Source organism: Phytophthora cinnamomi, assembly GCF_018691715.1.
Source record: "Phytophthora cinnamomi strain GKB4 chromosome Unknown Contig104, whole genome shotgun sequence".
In the NCBI taxonomy this organism is placed as follows: domain Eukaryota; phylum Oomycota; class Peronosporomycetes; order Peronosporales; family Peronosporaceae; genus Phytophthora; species Phytophthora cinnamomi.
The window spans coordinates 370,626-388,260 of record NW_027151037.1 but is presented as its reverse complement, the minus strand read 5'-3'; the positions used below and the strand labels follow the sequence as shown (position 1 = coordinate 388,260).

Below are 17,635 nucleotides of genomic sequence, written 5' to 3'. Positions count from 1 at the left end.
AAGCGAGCCTGCAATAAAACGATCCTTATATTCCTTCTCCTCCTCCTCCTTCTCTCTTCTCGTGCTGTGCGTCCAGACCAGGCGCGGCAGACAGGGAGGAGCAGCTTAGACGTCCTCGCACCACTTGTTCTCCTCGAGGATCCGCTGCTGCTCCTCCTCCGTGAACTCCTCCATGATGCCGAAGGTGGCTCGGATCTGGTCGGGCGACTTGCCCTTGATCATGCAGGCCACCTTGGCGCACGACAGGTCCAGCAGCGACTTGATGTCCATGTAGTTGGCGGCCAGGATGAGCTCGAAGAGCAGCTCCTGGTCCGCCACGTCGACGAAGTTGGCGTCCCACTCGTCCACCGACTCGCTCAGCACGTTGCTCTTGAGCGGCTTCTGGATCTCGGCCATGGGCGCGTCCTTGTGGTGCTGGCAGAACTCCACCACCTTGGCCAGCACGGGCGCCTTGACGTTGGGCAGCGGGATCTCCTGCACCTCGTCGCCCTCCTGCTCGTCGGCCACCAGCGTCTGCACCAGCTGGCTCATGACCGCCACCTTGGCGTCCACCTCGAAGGCCTCGCCGTCCATCGACACCAGCTTCACCTTCACGTCCGCGGCGGGCTCTTGTGGGGCCATGTCCGAGTTGCTTGCGTCGAGTTGGGAAATGGAAAGCGAATTCGCGGATTTTACTGGCGGTCAGAAAAACGCACGCGGGTAGAGGTCACCTTTGTTGGAGCTCGCAGAGGGCCGTGATGTTGTGGTGTGTATGGAATAGGTGGCACGAGTTATAACAAAGCTGGTGTAGCCACTTGCGCTGCAAACCTCACTCCTCGTAATAATGATTCATTTCCCACGAGTGATGGTTGACAATGCGTCGCCAAGTTTCGCGCGAGCTTCGATCGAAGCCCGTCGCGGAGTTGAGCTGATGTACTTTAATACACCACACCAGAGCGTCCACGACGTGTACGTCGCGTTAAAACACGTGTACGCTTTGCTGTTGCTTCTTCATTTTGTTCTTTCATTCATGTTTTCCGGTAGATATTATACATGCATTCGCTTTAAAAGCGAGCTCACCGTACTGCGAGCCTGCAGCTCTTGCTGCATAGGCTCGACTTCATCACGATCGATGCCCGGCATGTTCAGTGAACGCGCGGTGGTGAACAATGGTCACCATCGTGCACCACATTCGTTAACATAGGTTTGCGTACGCCCACACCACCTGATATTCTCTTCCGTAGTGGCGCACTTCCTCCCCCTCATTCGGCCAAACAAGCAAAAAGCGCGCGCTTCCGCACTCCGCCGACCGGCCGCCACGTCCTCATCATGGTGCGTCTGTGGCTGCTCCCCCCTCTGTGCCGCCTCCTCTCGCGCTGACCTCGCCGCTCCGTCTTGAAACCTCCCAGGGAGACGCGCGCATCGTGTTGACGACGCTCATCGACGAGAAGCTGCTGTCGCCCGGTGCGTCGGCGCATAAGCCGCTGTGCACTGCGCGTGTTCTGACTGTGGACCCTCCTCCTGCAGGCCCCAAGAAGCTCTATGTGTCGTACTACCGCAAGCGCGTGTACGCGGACCTGCTGCCCGACGGCTCCATCCGCTTCAAGGACCAGGTCTACACGTCGCCCGTGCCCTGCGCGCTGCACATGAAGCGCACGCTGAACCCCTGTACGTGTTGGGCCCTCGTCCCAGATACGCCTCTCCCCCTGGTCCCTGGTCTCGTAGCTCTCGCGGTTCTCACTCGCTCGCTCTGTTGGCAGCGCTCAAGACGGACGCGGGCTGGTCGTCCATGTACTCGGCGGCCTCGGGGGAAAGCCTCAAGGACATCAAGGACCGGCTCAACATCCGCAAGCGCGGCACCAACGCGCGCTCCGCCCACAAGGAGAAGAAGGCGCCCGCGCCGTCCCCCACCACGAAGGAGAAGATGGCGCAGGCGGCCGCTGCGCACGTCAAGCAGTTGGAGGCGGCCCCGGTGCGTTGCCGCTGCGGTAGTGCTAGGAGATAGACGTGCTCGACTGGCTGACTGATTGACTGCTACGCTGCTTGCTTTAGAAGTGCGCGGCCTGCCGGAGAGAGGCCGCGGCGGAGGTGGCCGAGTGCAGCGCGTGCCACAGCCAGACGCACTTCAAGTGCGCGAGCCCGCCGCTGCAGGCGGCCCCCGTGGCGCCCTGGTTCTGCGAGAAGTGTGTGACAGGCCAGGCCAACCGCATCCTCGACTTTCTCAAGCAAACACGGCGCGTGCTTGTGGAGAGGATCGCGGAGCAGAAGAAATCTGAGCAGGAAGCGGAGGAAACGCCTGACAAGGCGGCTGAAAGCGAGAATGAAAGTAGTGCGAAGGAAGCTTCTACTGAGGAAAAGCAGACGGAGGAAACGCCTGACAAGGCGGCTGAAAGCGAGAATGCCAGTAGTGAGAAGGAGGCTTCTACTGAGGAAAAGCAGGCGGAGGAAACACCTGACAAGGCGGCTGAAAGCGGGAATGCCAGTAGTGAGAAGGAAGCTTCAACTGAGGAAGCCGCTGATGCAGCGAACGTCGCGGAGGAGGACGAAGAAATGCCTGCTGCCACTGATGAGGAGAAGGCTGAGGAGGCTGATGAGACCACTGAAGCTTCCAGTTCTGACAAGCCTACAGATGCAGCACCGGCTGAACAGGAGGCTTCTACTGAAGCCGTTTCAACGGTTGCAGCAGAAGCGCTCACAAAGCCAAAGGATGCTGCTCCAGCGTCCGTCGACGCTCTGGGAGAAAAGGAAATCAAACAGGAGGCTATTGACGCGCTTGATACTAACGTGAAGACGCAGATCTCGGAAGAGATAGTCGTGGTGGATGATGAAGACAAATCAGCGAAGGATACGCAATTAGTTGCTGTCAAGACCACCACGTCCCCCAGTGTACGTACATTCTACTGGGCTAATGAAATGCTGGCAAGATAATATTCTAACAGTATTTCTTTGCATGTTTGATATTTAGGCTGAAGAAAAGTTTCTGGTGCTGATTGATAGCCTTATTGCGGAAGTGTCGTCGAAGACGGATAGGGCCAACCTGATCGCTAATAGCACGGGTGCCACTCTTGTGCACCTTGAAAAAACACAGCTTGTTCAGCTGGTGGAGTATGGAAAGCGCGAAATCCTAGCCGCTACTCGACCCGAGGGTGAAGATGATGACGATGACGCAACGGATGGTGATCACGATAACAATTCCGAGGTCGATGACCTCATTAAGATTTTCGATTTACGCCATCAAATCCTGTCCTCACAGGCGCAGTTTGAACGTACCACGAGCACTCTTGCTAAGCGAACGGAAAAGCATTTACGCAACGCCGAAACAGAGCTTATGCAGCTGGAAGAGTCCCGAACTGTGGAGGCTGCAGCTATTTCGAAAGTAGTGGATTTGATCAACCAGTACTCCAGCGACTTGAACAAGTGTGAACAGAAGATTCACTACAATGAGACGCTGCTGGAGAGCATCAGTCACCGGCGGAACTTTATCCGTTCCACCAACATCAATGACCGCTTCGTGCCGGCGTACCGTTATAGCACGAAGCTCATGACTACCAGCAGTGACCAGCTCCTGTTAACTGTTCTGTTGGACAAACTCCGCGACATCACCGAGTCTGTGAACGAGTGGACAAAGATGGAAAATCACTTCGAGAAGATGACGTCGAGTCTGAACAAGTCATTGACTTTGATCGGTACGAAGCGGAAACGTACGGGTGCTCCTGTAAAGCTGCCGCCTACCCCAGCATTATTTGCGAAGGTGAAGATTCCTCCGTCTCGTCGTCTTATTGAGCGCCAAATTGCGAATTATCAGGTGAACTTAAATGCAATTCGCCAGAATCGCGCACGTATGCGCAAAACTCTATCCGGTATTTTGAAAATTGCTCGGGAAGAGCATTTGAGCGAGGAGATTATGAACATGACGGACATGTTGTATCAAAAATGTCGTGACCTGAAAGCTGAGGAAGAAGAGGAACAGCTACGGCTGAAGGAAGAGGAAGAAGCGGATGCGAAGGAAAAGGAAGACACAGAACGTGTTGTCCATGATCTGAGCACTGATGACGGCGAAGCCAGTGCAGAGGAACCAGAAGCTAAAAAGCAGCGCTTGAGCACAGCTGATTCCGCGTCTGATAACAGTTCTGGCGTAGCTGCTAGGACGAACGCTACAGCAGCGAGCAAGGTGACTCCATCTAATGAAGTGAAAGGTATCTCGTCACTGCTGGGAAGCGAGGACTCAGATGCCAAGGAGTCCAATTACAGCTCCGCTGAAAGCAAATCGCGTGCAGACCACGATGACGACAGTGAAGGGGATTTGGAGCTAGCATCCCGCGCAATTGCTGATATTACTTCGTCAGTCTTGCCTGACATTTCGGGAGGGAGTGACTCACTGCTGAACTCACCACCCACGAATGCAAAGCCTGCACCTGAGGCCGCGCAGGCATTAGCGCCCCAGGGTCAGTTTTCCATTCGCGGAGGAAAAGGGGGAGACAAGAAAGATTCCGCTTTGAAGGAGACTGAGCAGCAAAAGAAAGCTGCAGGCCAAGGCGAACAGTCATTTCTGGACCAGGCGCTCGAAGTTCTGAACAAACAGCAGCAACAGCAACAACGCCTCGAGCAGCAGCGGCTCGAACAGCAACGCCAGTTGGAGCAGCAGCAGAAGCAGTTGGAAGAGCAGCAGCAGCAGTTGGAGAAGCAACGGCGACTTGAACAGCAGCGCCAGTTGGAGCAACAGCGTCTGGAACAGCAACGCCAAGAGCGTGAGCGCCAGGAACGAGAGCGTCAAGAGCGAGAGCGTCGAGAGCGAGAGCGCTTAGAGAAGCAGCAACGTCTTGAGCGACAGCGTATAGAAAAGCAGCGGCAGGAACAAGAACGTCGTGAGCAACAGCGACTGGAGCAGCAGCGGCTAGAGCAAGAACGTCGCGAGCAACAACGCATTGAACAACAACGCATTGAGGAGCAGCGTCGCATGGAAGAGCAACGCCGCATGGAAGAACAGCGCCGCATGGAGGAACAACTGCGCATCGAGGAGGAGCAACGCCGTCTGGAGCAGCAGCGTCTGGAGCAGCAGCGCCTGGAGCAGCAACAGAAGCAGCGGCTCGAGCAACAAAGGCTTGAGCAGCAGCGCCAAGAGAAGCAGCGCCTTGAGCAACAGAGACTGGAACAACAACGCCAAGAGCAACAGCGACAGGAACAGCAGCGAAGACAGCAGGAGCAGCAACGGCTAGAGCTGCAGCGTCGGCAGCAAGAGCAGCAGCGTCGGCAGCAAGAGCAGCAGCGCCAGGAGCAGCAGCGCCAAGAGCAACAGCGCCAGTTCCAGCGTGGCAAAGCGCCAAATCTTCCGCAATCTGGATCGTCGCACCTGCAAATGCTGAGTCCGCAACAACAGCAGCAGCTTCAGCAGCAGCAGCAAGCGGCGCTTCAGCAGCAGCAGCACTCACGTCAGATGCAGCACCCATTGTACGGTGACATGCCGAAGGGCATGCTAATGTCTTCTGGAATGGGCACAAGTCAACAGGATATCTACGCCCAGCAGGCCGCTCAAATGGGCATGGACATGCACGACGTCGTGCGGCACCAAGACTCAGGCCACTTTGTGGGCAATGCCCCGGGCGGTCTGCGTGGGCCAGCCCCGACAGCCCCGCGGACGAGCTTCTACGGAGACGATGGCCAAGCTGGACAGATGCACTCGCAGGACGTGTTCAGCTCGCAGGGTATGCCCGGCCAGCAGCGTCAGCTCCCCGACCATCACATGTTCGCCAACGAGTTGCAGCAGCCTGGACAGCCGCAGTCCCGGGCCATGGCGAGCCAGGACTTTCTGATGGGCCGTTCGTACCGTGGCCTGAACGGCGACAACATGCAGCACCCCGGAATGGATCCACCTGACAACAACGATGTGAATATGGACGACTGGGGGCAGTGAGGTAAGCTAGACGGGAGAGAGGTTCGCCGCAAAAGATTGCCGCGTATTGACATAGTACATGTAAACAAATTTGTTGTTGTTTCGCTCCTTGCATGACGTTCATTTGCCAACGTCTTCACGAGAACACTTACCATTCTCTCGTTGTGGTGGCGCATGCACGGCAAGGTTTCCAGTCGAAGGTCTGGCCGCCACCGCTGCATGAATAGAAAGAAGGCATGCAACTCCTGGCACAGCCAAATTGAAATGACGATGCACGCGAAGCGCGGTCTATTTGATATCGATCGCAGGAACGCTCGGACATGTGAGGCCAGAGCTCACATCTCTTGTCGCCTACGCATAAATTATGAACAATTTACTTGGGAAGGCGGGACGCTCGAGACCCCCCGCCCTCTTAAACAACGCCTCGGACGTGCCGCGTGCGTCGCTATGTGTGGTGGTTAAAGGGGTATAAGTGCGTGCGGCTGATGCACTTACTGGGACGACAGGTTGGCACTGCTGCGCCACCTGCCACCCGGCACAGCGCTTCAGACCGACACGGACCGAGCCAGCACGGCGAGGCGCTGCTGCAGGTGCGTCTCGAGGCGGTGCTGGGAGTCCAGCGCGTGCGCCTGGTCCTCCTCGACGGTGCGCTTCCATCGGTCGAGCAGCTCCAGCTTCTCGATCACGAGCTTGTGCGTCATCACCATGGTGGTCTCACACGCCGGGAGCCTCCTCACAGCCTCCTGCGCCAGCGCACTGCGCGGGTCGAAGTTGGTTCGTGCGCGACGGACGAAGTCGCTCACGACCTGGGGGAACTTGGGGAGGCGCAGGTGCTGCAGCTCCGGGGCGAACTGTCGGTACCTGCGGCGGGCCTCCGGCTGGATGCCGATGGCCGCAGCCTCCATGAGCTGGCCGGCCTCCACTGTGAGCGCAAACGGGCCGTTGGCGAACTCCCTCGCCGAGCCCGAGTACTGGGAGGAGACGACGGTGGCCATGGCCATGCGCAGCAGCTGCAGCGCCTGATGGTACAGGCCCGTGGCGCGGTCGATCTGCTTCTTGATGGACTCGCAGGCCTGCGCCTCCGAGGCGTACATGGCCACGTTGGTGTGCATCTGCAGGGCGTCGGGGAGCCGCAGCGTTCGGAGCAGCAGCCCCAGCAGCCGCTGCTTCTCTCTCTCGAGCTGCTCGAGGCGCTCGGCGATGTCCATGTCCTCCTCCTCGTCGAAGTAGAGGTACTCGTCGTCAGCATCCTTGTCGTCTGCTGCTCGGCTCTCGCTCTGCTCGACGACGTCGTCCTCGCCCTCGGGCTGGGCCGAGTAGCTGCGCGCGCTGCGGGAGCTCGTGGAGAAGGAGGAGCGGCGCTTCCAGTCGTCCACGAGGGAGCTGGACCGCCGCTCGAGCCGCTGCAGCTCGGCGTCGGCGCGCACGGCCTCGGCCATGTGGTGGCCGAGCTGCTTCTTGAGCTCCTCCGTCTTCTTCTTCTGGTGGGCGGCCGAGCCCGTGGCCATGGCCAGGTACTTCTTGAGCACGCCGCGGTCCTGCTGGGCCTCCAACTGCTGGATCATGTGCTTCTGGTCCTCGCGGATGCGCAGCGAGCGGCGGCGCGCGCGGCCGAGCTCCGTCTGCACGGCGGCCAGCTCCGGGTGCGGCTCGGCCGCCTGCTCGCCGGCCGCGGACGAGAACGCGTCCATGCTCTGGATGCGCGCGAGGCGCGCGACCTCGGCGCTCACGTCCTCGAAGCGGCGGAACAGGCCGCGGTCCACGGCCTGCTGCATCCACGGGCTGTCCTTGCCGAGCAGCTGCTCGCCGGCGGTGGGCAGGCTCTGCGTGCGCGCGCGCGAGCTCTTGGCCGGCGCGGGCCGCGCCGCCGGGTTCACGCTGGCGGTCGTGGGGCGCGGGGGCAGCCCGAGCAGCGACGACGACGGCTGGTGGCCGGCCGGCGGCGGGCTGGGCGGCGCCTTGGCGGAGGCCGCGCAGCAGGCGGCGTCCTGCGGCTGCGGGGACAGCATCAGGCTGGGCGGCATCGTGCGGCCGGTCTGCTGGAGCTTCGGGCGGCGGCTTGGGGGCGACGCGGCCAATGCGAAACTAGCTGGGCCAAGGGGGGGGGGCCTTTGCGACACTCACTCAATGCAGCAAAGAGAGAGGGCGTTGGTTTCAGCGTCTCGGCCACCGAGCGTCGGTGGCGGCAGCCGCGAATGGCTGCGTGGCTGGCAGAGACGGGCCGTCGGGCCCACGTTGTGTGGCCGAGCCGCCTGAATTTTATGCGAGAAAAAGCTTTGCCGGCGCTGGCTGACTACCGTGTCAGCAGCAGCCTCGGGGCGGGGCCGAGCCCGTGCGTGCGTGGCCGGCGGCAGCGGTGCCCTGCGTGGAGCTCGGCGCCTATCGGCCGCAGTGCAGCCGACGCGCGCGCTCGTCGCGTCGCCGCCGCGTCGAACTTTTCGCCGCGGCCGCTCGACTTTCTCAGCTGGCCAGCGTTTCGGCCCGAGCTGAAGTGGCCACGCAGCGCAGCGGAGACCTGGCCAGCCGAGACCAGTGCTGCGGCGACCGATCGGCTGCACTGCCAGGATCTGCGCGAGGCTGGGCCTCCAAACCATCTGATTATCCCCGGTTCGATGCTGCCCGCGCGTTGCCCGGCAGCATCCTCCTCCCTCGCCTACGAACCGATCACGAACGGGGTCGCGAGCCAGCCAGCGAGCGAGCTTGACCGCTGGCTCGCTGGGCCAGCCTGACGCCGGCCGACGGCGGTGTCTTGACAGAGTAGCGAACCGCTCTTGCACGGACGGCGGCGTCACGCGGACGCCAGCCGGCCGCAGTACCGCAGCGTGGCGCTCGCCAGCAGGCCCCGTTACATGTATCCCCGCCGCCTTCGTTCGAGCTCAGCGAGCCAATATGTTCCAGCACATGCACGCGTCGAGGCAGCTGCTGCGATGCGTGTCAATGGCGAGCGTCTGGCGGCTGCAGCCACCGGACTGCTCCGCTGTGCGGTCGGTGGCAAGTGCCGCTTCGTGAGCAAGAGTCCATCCGGGCTAAGACCGGGAACGCAGTGTTCTCGCGGCTATGATGCGCAGGGCTTCACTAGCTTGGGGCTGCTCTCCGCCGCTTGGTGCCGGACGCGCATGGTGCAGCTGCGGGCCCGCCTTCGTTGAGGAAGAAGCAGTCGCCAGAAACGACGTGACGGTTGCTGCTGGGTTGACAGACATCGTGCAGGCAGGAGGCGTCGTGAGTGCGCGTCGACTGCAACTGCTACGTCTGCTATAGTCGTTTTGCCCGCGCGTACATGCAATAGTGAAGGTGACGCCAACGTCGAGAGAAAGGAAAAAGGCGGTGGAGGATCAACCGAGACCAGTGGCGACAGCGGCACCACCGGAATCGTCCTCACGCCGCACGCCTGTTGTTGGCTCGTCAGCGACTCCGAAGCACGGTACATATTAGTATATATGAAGTAATTTTAAAACTACCCTAGAAATATTGCTGGCTCCAGGCGCTCGATGCTTGCTCCATAGCCTATGGGCCATAGGTCCTAAGCGGAAGTGGCCGCGCCGTATCTTCAACCAGGGCGGCGGATTCACGCCTACAAGCTCGAGAATAGACAAACTCACCAGTCAGGTTGAGCAACGATTCTTGCCGTCGTGATATCCATCACTACTGAATGCATTAGCGGGAATTTAGGCATCAAGCATCGTCTCCAAATGACTTGTACACATGACACTGCATCAGAGCTGTTGACAATTTAACAAAGGCGTTGATTCTTCCTTTCTAAGCCTAGAAGACAGATAATCAGCGAGAAGTCATCGTTAAAGTAGACCTACCAATTATACCTGACGATATACATACATGTACATGTACAGCTCTTCTTGCGTCATATCGCGGCCATGGACAACTACCTTCAGCTATTGCAGACGTGCGCGACGTTGTTTCTCGGTACCCGAGCCAACGTGAAAGCACGGAACGTACATTACTGGTTTCGTAATATATTACGGAACACGTAATTTATATTTTCGTAGTAATTTACGTATTACGGGACGACTTAGGGGTTACGGGGCGACTCGTCAACTAAGGCCGAAGCGTTTTTCTCGACGCGTGCGTTACATGCGTGCCCTACCCCGTATGCTCGGTTGAGACTGAAACTGACCCAATTTGATTGGCCCAGTGTTTGATCAATATTATCCAATCATTGTACTGTTACTCTGTGTGATCTACGTGTGGTTCACGACTCAACAATATCTGAAGCACTGATCAAGAATCCCCCGTCCGGCAATGGGGAGCGAAGCTGGCCCAACCCACCAAGCCCCGGTGGCGCGTAACCTTACGCCAGAGATCGTGCAGGCTTCTCCCCCACCACAACAAGTTTTATTAAACGTCGGAGCATCCAGTGCGCCTGCCATCGTCAAAGTCACTGGGGTGCAGCGCGGGGAAGAAGCACGTCGAAGCCGGACCGGCGCCATGTCAGATGAGGGGGGGGGGAGAGTGTTGTGAGGGGGAAGTGCTGTGAGGGAGAGTGCAAATGCTGGGAGTATGCAAATGCTGCAGTGCATTGATTGGCCAAAAGTAGTTAACACTTGCCTACGCATGCGTTGTGCAGTATCGTTTTTGTAACGTCCTGTTAACCAATCAAATCACAAAGTGTTCAAAAACGCATGCGTCCGCCTCGGTTGAGAACGGGCCTAACAATTGAATTCAACAACGAGAAGAGTAGCTGATCTTGCGTACAAGAGAGTACGGAGTTTAAATTACAACATCACTTTTCATTTTGCCCTTTACGAGCCCAATCTTCCACTACGTCACATAGTAGCTCTTTAAGGGTCAAAACATCGACTTGTCCATTCACGACCATTGCGCTGAGACATTTTTGAAGAATAGCACCACCGTGATGGAACAGATCAACACACCGCGATCATTTGGAGACGTGCTGCAGCTTCTCGCCCGCCAACAAGCTGATTCCCAAGCCATGATGCAGCAGCAGTACACTGCTAGTGACGCCCACATCGACGCGCTCACCGCAAGACCAGCAGGGACTCGCAAGCATCAACCTCCTACTTACCATGGAAAACTCGGCGGGGATCTCGAGCTATCGTTTTTCGCTGTGGAACAGTTCTATGCGGACTATCATCCGCAGATGACTGAAGAGTCTTCTCAGTTCGTGATTATGGTGTCTTGTCATTTCGGAGTCACCCCGATGAATTGGTACCGACAGTTCTCGCTGGAGTACGACAGCTCTGGCCGCGTGAAGTCATGGGCGGTTTCCAAGGAAGCCATACACCATCCATTCCTTCCACCCGACAGCGAGTATTGCTTGCGCGAACGGCTGTGCGCGTTCAGTCAAACATCGTCACTGCATGATTACCTGACAAATTTTCAAAACCTACTCATCAACTGCACGATGCCATCAGCTGGAGCTCCGCTTTTACTTTTAACAGGGGTTGAAGCCAGCAATGCAAATCATGAGCGGGAGAACGGTTTTCCTCCGGTGCTGCCGCAATAGCTTTGGTATCTGAGCTGTTATAGGTGGTGCAGAGAGTTGGACCTCCTGTACGTTCTTTGTTCACCAGTGTTTTAGAGAGCTAGACCTAGCAATGTATACACGCGGGTGCCCTTTGACAAAGGATTATTCCAGTCGTACGAGCTTGTAATTCCCTCGATCAACCTGCTTATCTTATAGGCCATCCGCGGGTTCAAGGGCGCTGCAAGGCACTACACTGAAGGGCCAAGGGCGGCGCGAATCGATCCCGCTTTCAACAGAGCTGGTGACCTACACGAAAGATACTCGTCGCGACAAGCAGGTGAGGATTCTCGACTATTAGATAACCCCCACATCGCTGTTGAAGGACAAGAACTAGTGGCTGATGAATGTTTTTCAACGGCGTGCCCCTTTCCTCCCAATAGCACCTCCCTCTACCAGCCGCTAGACGTTGGTGTTGTGGGTCCACTAAAGCAGAAAATTCGCTCTTTGTGGCTTATGGAGGGGGAGCAAGTCAAAACCGTGGCAGCTGTAAAACGGACAATCACTGCCTGGGAAAGCCTTGGCGAAAGCATTACCGTGAGTTCGTTCGAGAAGCCATTCCAAAGTACCCGATTGTTGTAGTTTAACATCATTTTGAAATGCACCTTTTCCTACAATTGTTGTTCTGATTTTGCGCATTACTTGCATGTTTCATGCATTTGTCACAGTTTCGTGATTTGTTTCGGCCAATCATATTTTACTGTTTTGTAGATGGCGTTTTTTTGTGTCCTTGTGGAACAGTGAGATTCAGTATGGATAACTAGTAGCTGGAGGTGGCGTGTTTGTACGCCGTTGTCTGTACTGATTTCGTAATTTATTACGGAGCACGTAGTTTATATTTTCGCAGTAATTTACGATAGTTCTCTGTTCCACTTGAATATGGCCTTTTAGATTTTTTGTATACCACACCTAAAATATAATATGCAGAAATGGCGAATAGGGGTTGGTGTATGCAAACACTAACTCACTGGCTGGGGCGGGCTATCGTCCACCAGTGCCATTTACATTCTCGCACCAACAATGCCGAGGAGGACCGCTGCCAAGGGCATTCAACCAACCACGCGCGTCAAGGCGCTGTTATTCTTGACGCAGCATAGTGCGGGCGGCCACCTGCTGTGAGGGGCGCTCGATGGAGCTCGCGCCAGGTTCGACATGTGTCGTTCATCCTTGAAGGAAAGTCTGGAAGCTTTGTGGTGACGTTAACACGCTATTAGCGCCACCACGAAGCAGCAGACAGCCTACACCGCGGAAGCTCTCACGGGACGAGGTCGCTAAGCGGGCGCTTGACGTGCCGCTGTGTCAGCGGCAAACGCTAGCGTCATTGACCAAGGCGACGGGGATTCCTCAAACTACACTGTGGCGGTATCTAAAGGACGGTGCACTTCGACGCGTGGTGCAGCGCGTCAAACCGACGCTCGCAGAAATTCACCGCCACAGGCGTCTTTTCTTCTGCTTAGCGCTTGTACAACGACCCATAGGTAATCCTTTTTTGATGTTAAATGATTACATAATTAGTCACTGATTAATTTATGTTGCATGTTGAAGGGGCAAGCGTGTATCGCATGCAGCATATGTATGACGTCGTTCACATCGACGACAAGCGGTTTAACTTATACAAGCCCTCAACCAAAGTCTATCTTTCCCCTATCGAACGTGTTCCTTATCAGTGTTCACCGAATTAGCGACCCATACAGAAAGTAATGGTTTTGGAGGCTGTTGCATGACCGTGCTACAACTACCGAAAAAAACATGCGTTTGACGACAAAACCGGTATCTGGCCGATTGTAGAGAAGCGGGTAGCCAAGAAAACTACAAAGAACAAGACCAAGGGCGACGTCTACGTCACGAACATCAACACGACCCGGGAAATTTGCGTCAAAATGCTCAACGAAAACGTTTTTCCCGCGATTCGGGAAAAATGGTCCGGTAGGTGTACAGTTGTCCTGTATTCCTATTTGTATGGTCTAATTTATGCTGTTAGGTACCTAGGGCGTAATGGAAGAGTAATTCAGGCTTAGCAGACAATGCTGGACCCCATGTCGCGCCCATGAACTCTGATATTGTCGAAGCGGGTGAACTAGGCGGTTGGAGCATCGAAATGACGTGCCAACCACCTAGATTACCTGATCTGAACATGTTAGACCTAGTTTTTTTTTTTAACTCTTTGCAGGCGTTTCAGTACTTAAAGGATAACAAGAACCTTGATGCTCTCATTGACGCAGTCAACGAAGCCTTTCATGAGATTTCTTCAGCAAGTATTGACAAATGTTTTGTAACCCTCGAGAAAGCCATGGAAGAGGTGATCGCTAATGAGGGAGGGGCAACAATCCCAAGCAGCCTCGTGTCCGGAAAGAGCACTATCGCGGCACCGCACCTCCGGTCGCATTGTCGATTGCAAAGGTAGTAGTTGAACGCGGCTTTGAAGTGCTCCACAATTTGACTAGCAAATAAAACGACTTTGAATAAATCCGACCCATCTGTTTAATAAAAACACGTCTAATTTTTACCTTGATGTTGATTGTCCATAATACGTCTTGCTCACTTTGAAAAACCCCGTTTCAAAAGAACGCTATTGTGCCTCTAAAACAGCAGATTAGTCGATTTATGACTGGGAATGCCTGCGTGAGTATCAGGTAACACCGCCATTAGTCTTTTGGTGTAATATCGCTGAAACGCTGATGAATTACGACAAAAAAACTAAACTTGGGTCCGTGGGGCTCCTACTTAACGCTCCCTAGCTCTCTTTGTAGCGCCTATTAGCGTCAACAAAAAATACCGGAGGATGCGCCGAGCTTGACGCTCTCAAGGGCAAGTTTCCGCTTTGAAAGCGGAGACCTACATGACTAGAAATAAGTGCAAGACCGAATTGGCCATATTCGAGTGGAACGGAGAAGTACGTATTATGGGACGCCTTACGTGACGACTTCAAGGTAACGTTTACGAGGCGACTGGGCAACCAATAATTGCATTAAAAAAACGAGTGGTCATGAAGTGAGTAGATGGTCTAGCGCACAAGAGAGTACGGAGTTTAAATTACAACATCACTTTTCATTTTGCCCTTTACGAGCCCAAGCTTCAACTACGTCACATAGTAGCACTTGAAGAGTCCAAGTATCGACTTGTCCATTCACAGCCATCGCGCTGAGACATTTTTGAAGAATAGCACCACCGTGATGGAACAGACCAACACACCGCGATCATTTGGAGACGTGCTGCAGCTTCTCGCCCACCAACAAGCTGATTCCCAAGCCATGATGCAGCAGCAGTACACTGCTAGTGACGCCCACATCGACGCGCTCACCGCAAGACCAGCAGGGACTCGCAAGCATCAACCTCCTACTTACCATGGAAAACTCGACGAGGATCTCGAGCTATCGTTTTTCGCTGTGGAGCAGTTCTATGCGGACTATCATCTGCAGATGACTGAAGAGTCTTCTCAGTTCGTGATTATGGTGTCTTGTCATTTCGGAGTCACCCCGATGAATTGGTACCGACAGTTCTCACTGGAGTGCGACAGCTCTGGCCACGTGAAGTCATGGGTGGTTTCCAAGGAAGCCATGCGCCATCCATTCCTTCCACCCGACAGCGAGTATTGCTTGCGCGAACGGCTGTGCGCGTTCAGTCAAACATCGTCACTGCATGATTACCTGACAGATTTTCAAAATCTTCTCATCAACTGCACGATGCCATCAGCTGGAGCTCCGCTTTTACTTTCAGCAGGGGTTAAAGCCAGCAACCGCAAGGCACGTGCGGGAGCATCTCCCGTCGACGCTTGATGAGGCTGGCCAATTCGCGATGAGGTTTGATCACGCTGGGAAACGTGCTCTCATGCTTGGTAATGACTGGAAACGACTACTTCTTGCCACCGCTGCAAGGAAGTGGATCACATCGTGCCAAACGGTCCTTCGAAGTAAGTTCATCGCTTTTCAGAACGGGGCCGTGCCCATGGAGTAATGCACACGAAGTGGCTTACCAGTCACATCCTTGAATACCCGACGCAGCAGCGTGGATACCTCGGCATGGTGCTGCTAGTGTTGTAGCGAGACGTAAAAAACATTCTGTAGGCGCATTGCGGCGTGCTCTGTCCGAGATCTCTACTACGATGATCTGATAGCCGACTTGAGGTAGCATCTACATGTTGAATGAACAACGCTGGGTTTCGGTCGGCGCGACAGAGCAGATTTTCGCGTTGATTCCGTGCACAAAATCGCTCCCGTGTCCTTGTCAAATCATAAGATAAGCAGGTTGATCGAGGGAATTACAAGCTCGTACGACTGGAATAATCCTTTGTCAAAGGGCACCCGCGTGTATACATTGCTAGGTCTAGCTCTCTAAAACACTGGTGAACAAAGAACGTACAGGAGGTCCAACTCTCTGCACCACCTATAACAGCTCAGATACCAAAGCTATTGCGGCAGCACCGGAGGAAAACCGTTCTCCCGCTCATGATTTGCAGTTGCTGGCTTTAACCCCTGCTGAAAGTAAAAGCGGAGCTCCAGCTGATGGCATCGTGCAGTTGATGAGTAGGTTTTGAAAATCTGTCAGGTAATCATGCAGTGACGATGTTTGACTGAACGCGCACAGCCGTTCGCGCAAGCAATACTCGCTGTCGGGTGGAAGGAATGGATGGCGCATGGCTTCCTTGGAAACCGCCCATGACTTCACGCGGCCAGAGCTGTCGCACTCCAGCGAGAACTGTCGGTACCAATTCATCGGGGTGACTCCGAAATGACAAGACACCATAATCACGAACTGAGAAGACTCTTCAGTCATCTGCGGATGATAGTCCGCATAGAACTGTTCCACAGCGAAAAACGATAGCTCGAGACCCCCGCCGAGTTTTCCATGGTAAGTAGGAGGTTGATGCTTGCGAGTCCCTGCTGGTCTTGCGGTGAGCGCGTCGATGTGGGCGTCACTAGCAGTGTACTGCTGCTGCATCATGGCTTGGGAATCAGCTTGTTGGCGGGCGAGAAGCTGCAGCACGTCTCCAAATGATCGCGGTGTGTTGGTCTGTTCCATCACGGTGGTGCTATTCTTCAAAAATGTCTCAGCGCAATGGTCGTGAATGGACAAGTCGATGTTTTGACCCTTAAAGAGCTACTATGTGACGTAGTGGAAGCTTCGGAATGCCGACGCAGTCCAGTGTCGCTCTGTGGACGATGGTTTTGCTACTTTCACGTGACCAAAACGTTTTTTGAGAAAACACGCTGGATGCGCTCAGCCACGGTCACGGCGGTAATTGGCGACATCCTTGATTTGCACTTCACGAGAAGTGAGTATGTGTTTCAGGAGGAACAGGCCAAGGAGCAGTGAAAGTGGGTGAAGACGAAGGAGTTCTCCGAGTATTTCTCAAAGTTTTGGTTGATTCAGCAGTTTCGACGTTGCCAGTGTTTCCACACGCCGTGTCGTTTGTCACCACGATCGAACTGTGTGAGACCTATAGTGCTGCAATTAAGCGGGACGTGACGCTGTGGTGCGAAATGAAAATTGGCGCCATGATCCCTCAATTCCTTACACTCTGTGAAAGCGAGAGTATGGAAACAAGGACATTTGCGAGGTGTGTGATACCAAGATGGCGTGGCGTGCACTAGCGGTGTCTTTTTCCAACTTACTCTCGCTGCACTACGACTAAAGTAGCGTTGCGTTTATCCTCTCTGATACCGCGTATGAAACTCGTAGGGATGTGTTGAGGGTTTTGAGCTCTCCGATCCCACGTGTGCATGACAAGACGCGGAGCAGAACGCTAGAGGATCTCCCCGTATCAGCTGCGCTCCACATGCTGACGGCAAACTTAGGAACACGCACAATGCCTGCATCAGGACGTATGAAATACGGCTCGCACCTGGAACATCTGGACCAATAATGGATATTGCATTCACGTGCTGTATGCAATGGAGGTTCGAGGTGCTACCGACTTGAAGGGGAGGGAGATACTGGCAAACCGTAGTGCAACCATTCGAAAAGCGCGGCGACTAGAGCGAGGCGACCCAAGAATAACGGACAAGCCTAGGGAAAAGTAGGTGCACACCCAGACTGAGCAGGTTGCGCATTCATGTAATATAGTCGAAAACTCTTACATAGGCGATTTTCCATAAGGCAGATCGCTAGAGATAAGTGCGTCAGGCGATAAGCTAGCTAATGGAAGTTGTTCTATAGGTTATCTAGATCTATTTGAGGGCAACGACTACGCTATATTGGCATTGCCTCAAGATAGACTGCGATTTGGAAAATGTCATGGTCCCATAATTTCTTATCCAAAAGGCTAA

At 55.0% G+C, this 17,635-nt stretch overlaps 3 protein-coding genes across 3 annotated transcripts; 1 reads left to right on the top strand and 2 right to left on the bottom strand.

The window, feature by feature from the left end:
* Positions 1-105: 105 nt before the first annotated feature.
* IUM83_05963 (S-phase Kinase-associated protein 1A) lies at positions 106-621 on the bottom strand (the record flags this gene model as incomplete). Its single annotated transcript, XM_067930129.1, has 1 exon — positions 106-621. The coding sequence occupies one exon, from the start codon at positions 619-621 to the stop codon at positions 106-108; it is 516 nt and encodes a 171-aa protein (XP_067782570.1).
* A 687-nt stretch (positions 622-1,308) lies between these two features.
* On the top strand, positions 1,309-5,890 carry IUM83_05962 (26S proteasome regulatory complex, subunit RPN11; the record flags this gene model as incomplete). The annotated part of the gene is made up of 6 exons (XM_067930128.1): positions 1,309-1,311; positions 1,389-1,443; positions 1,507-1,647; positions 1,740-1,951; positions 2,032-2,865; positions 2,945-5,890. The coding sequence occupies 6 exons, from the start codon at positions 1,309-1,311 to the stop codon at positions 5,888-5,890; spliced, it is 4,191 nt and encodes a 1,396-aa protein (XP_067782798.1).
* A 524-nt stretch (positions 5,891-6,414) lies between these two features.
* IUM83_05961 (uncharacterized protein) lies at positions 6,415-7,893 on the bottom strand (the record flags this gene model as incomplete). Its single annotated transcript, XM_067930127.1, has 1 exon — positions 6,415-7,893. One exon carries the CDS (start codon positions 7,891-7,893, stop codon positions 6,415-6,417), a length of 1,479 nt encoding a protein of 492 aa, XP_067782800.1.
* Between the last annotated feature and the right edge of the window lie 9,742 nt (positions 7,894-17,635).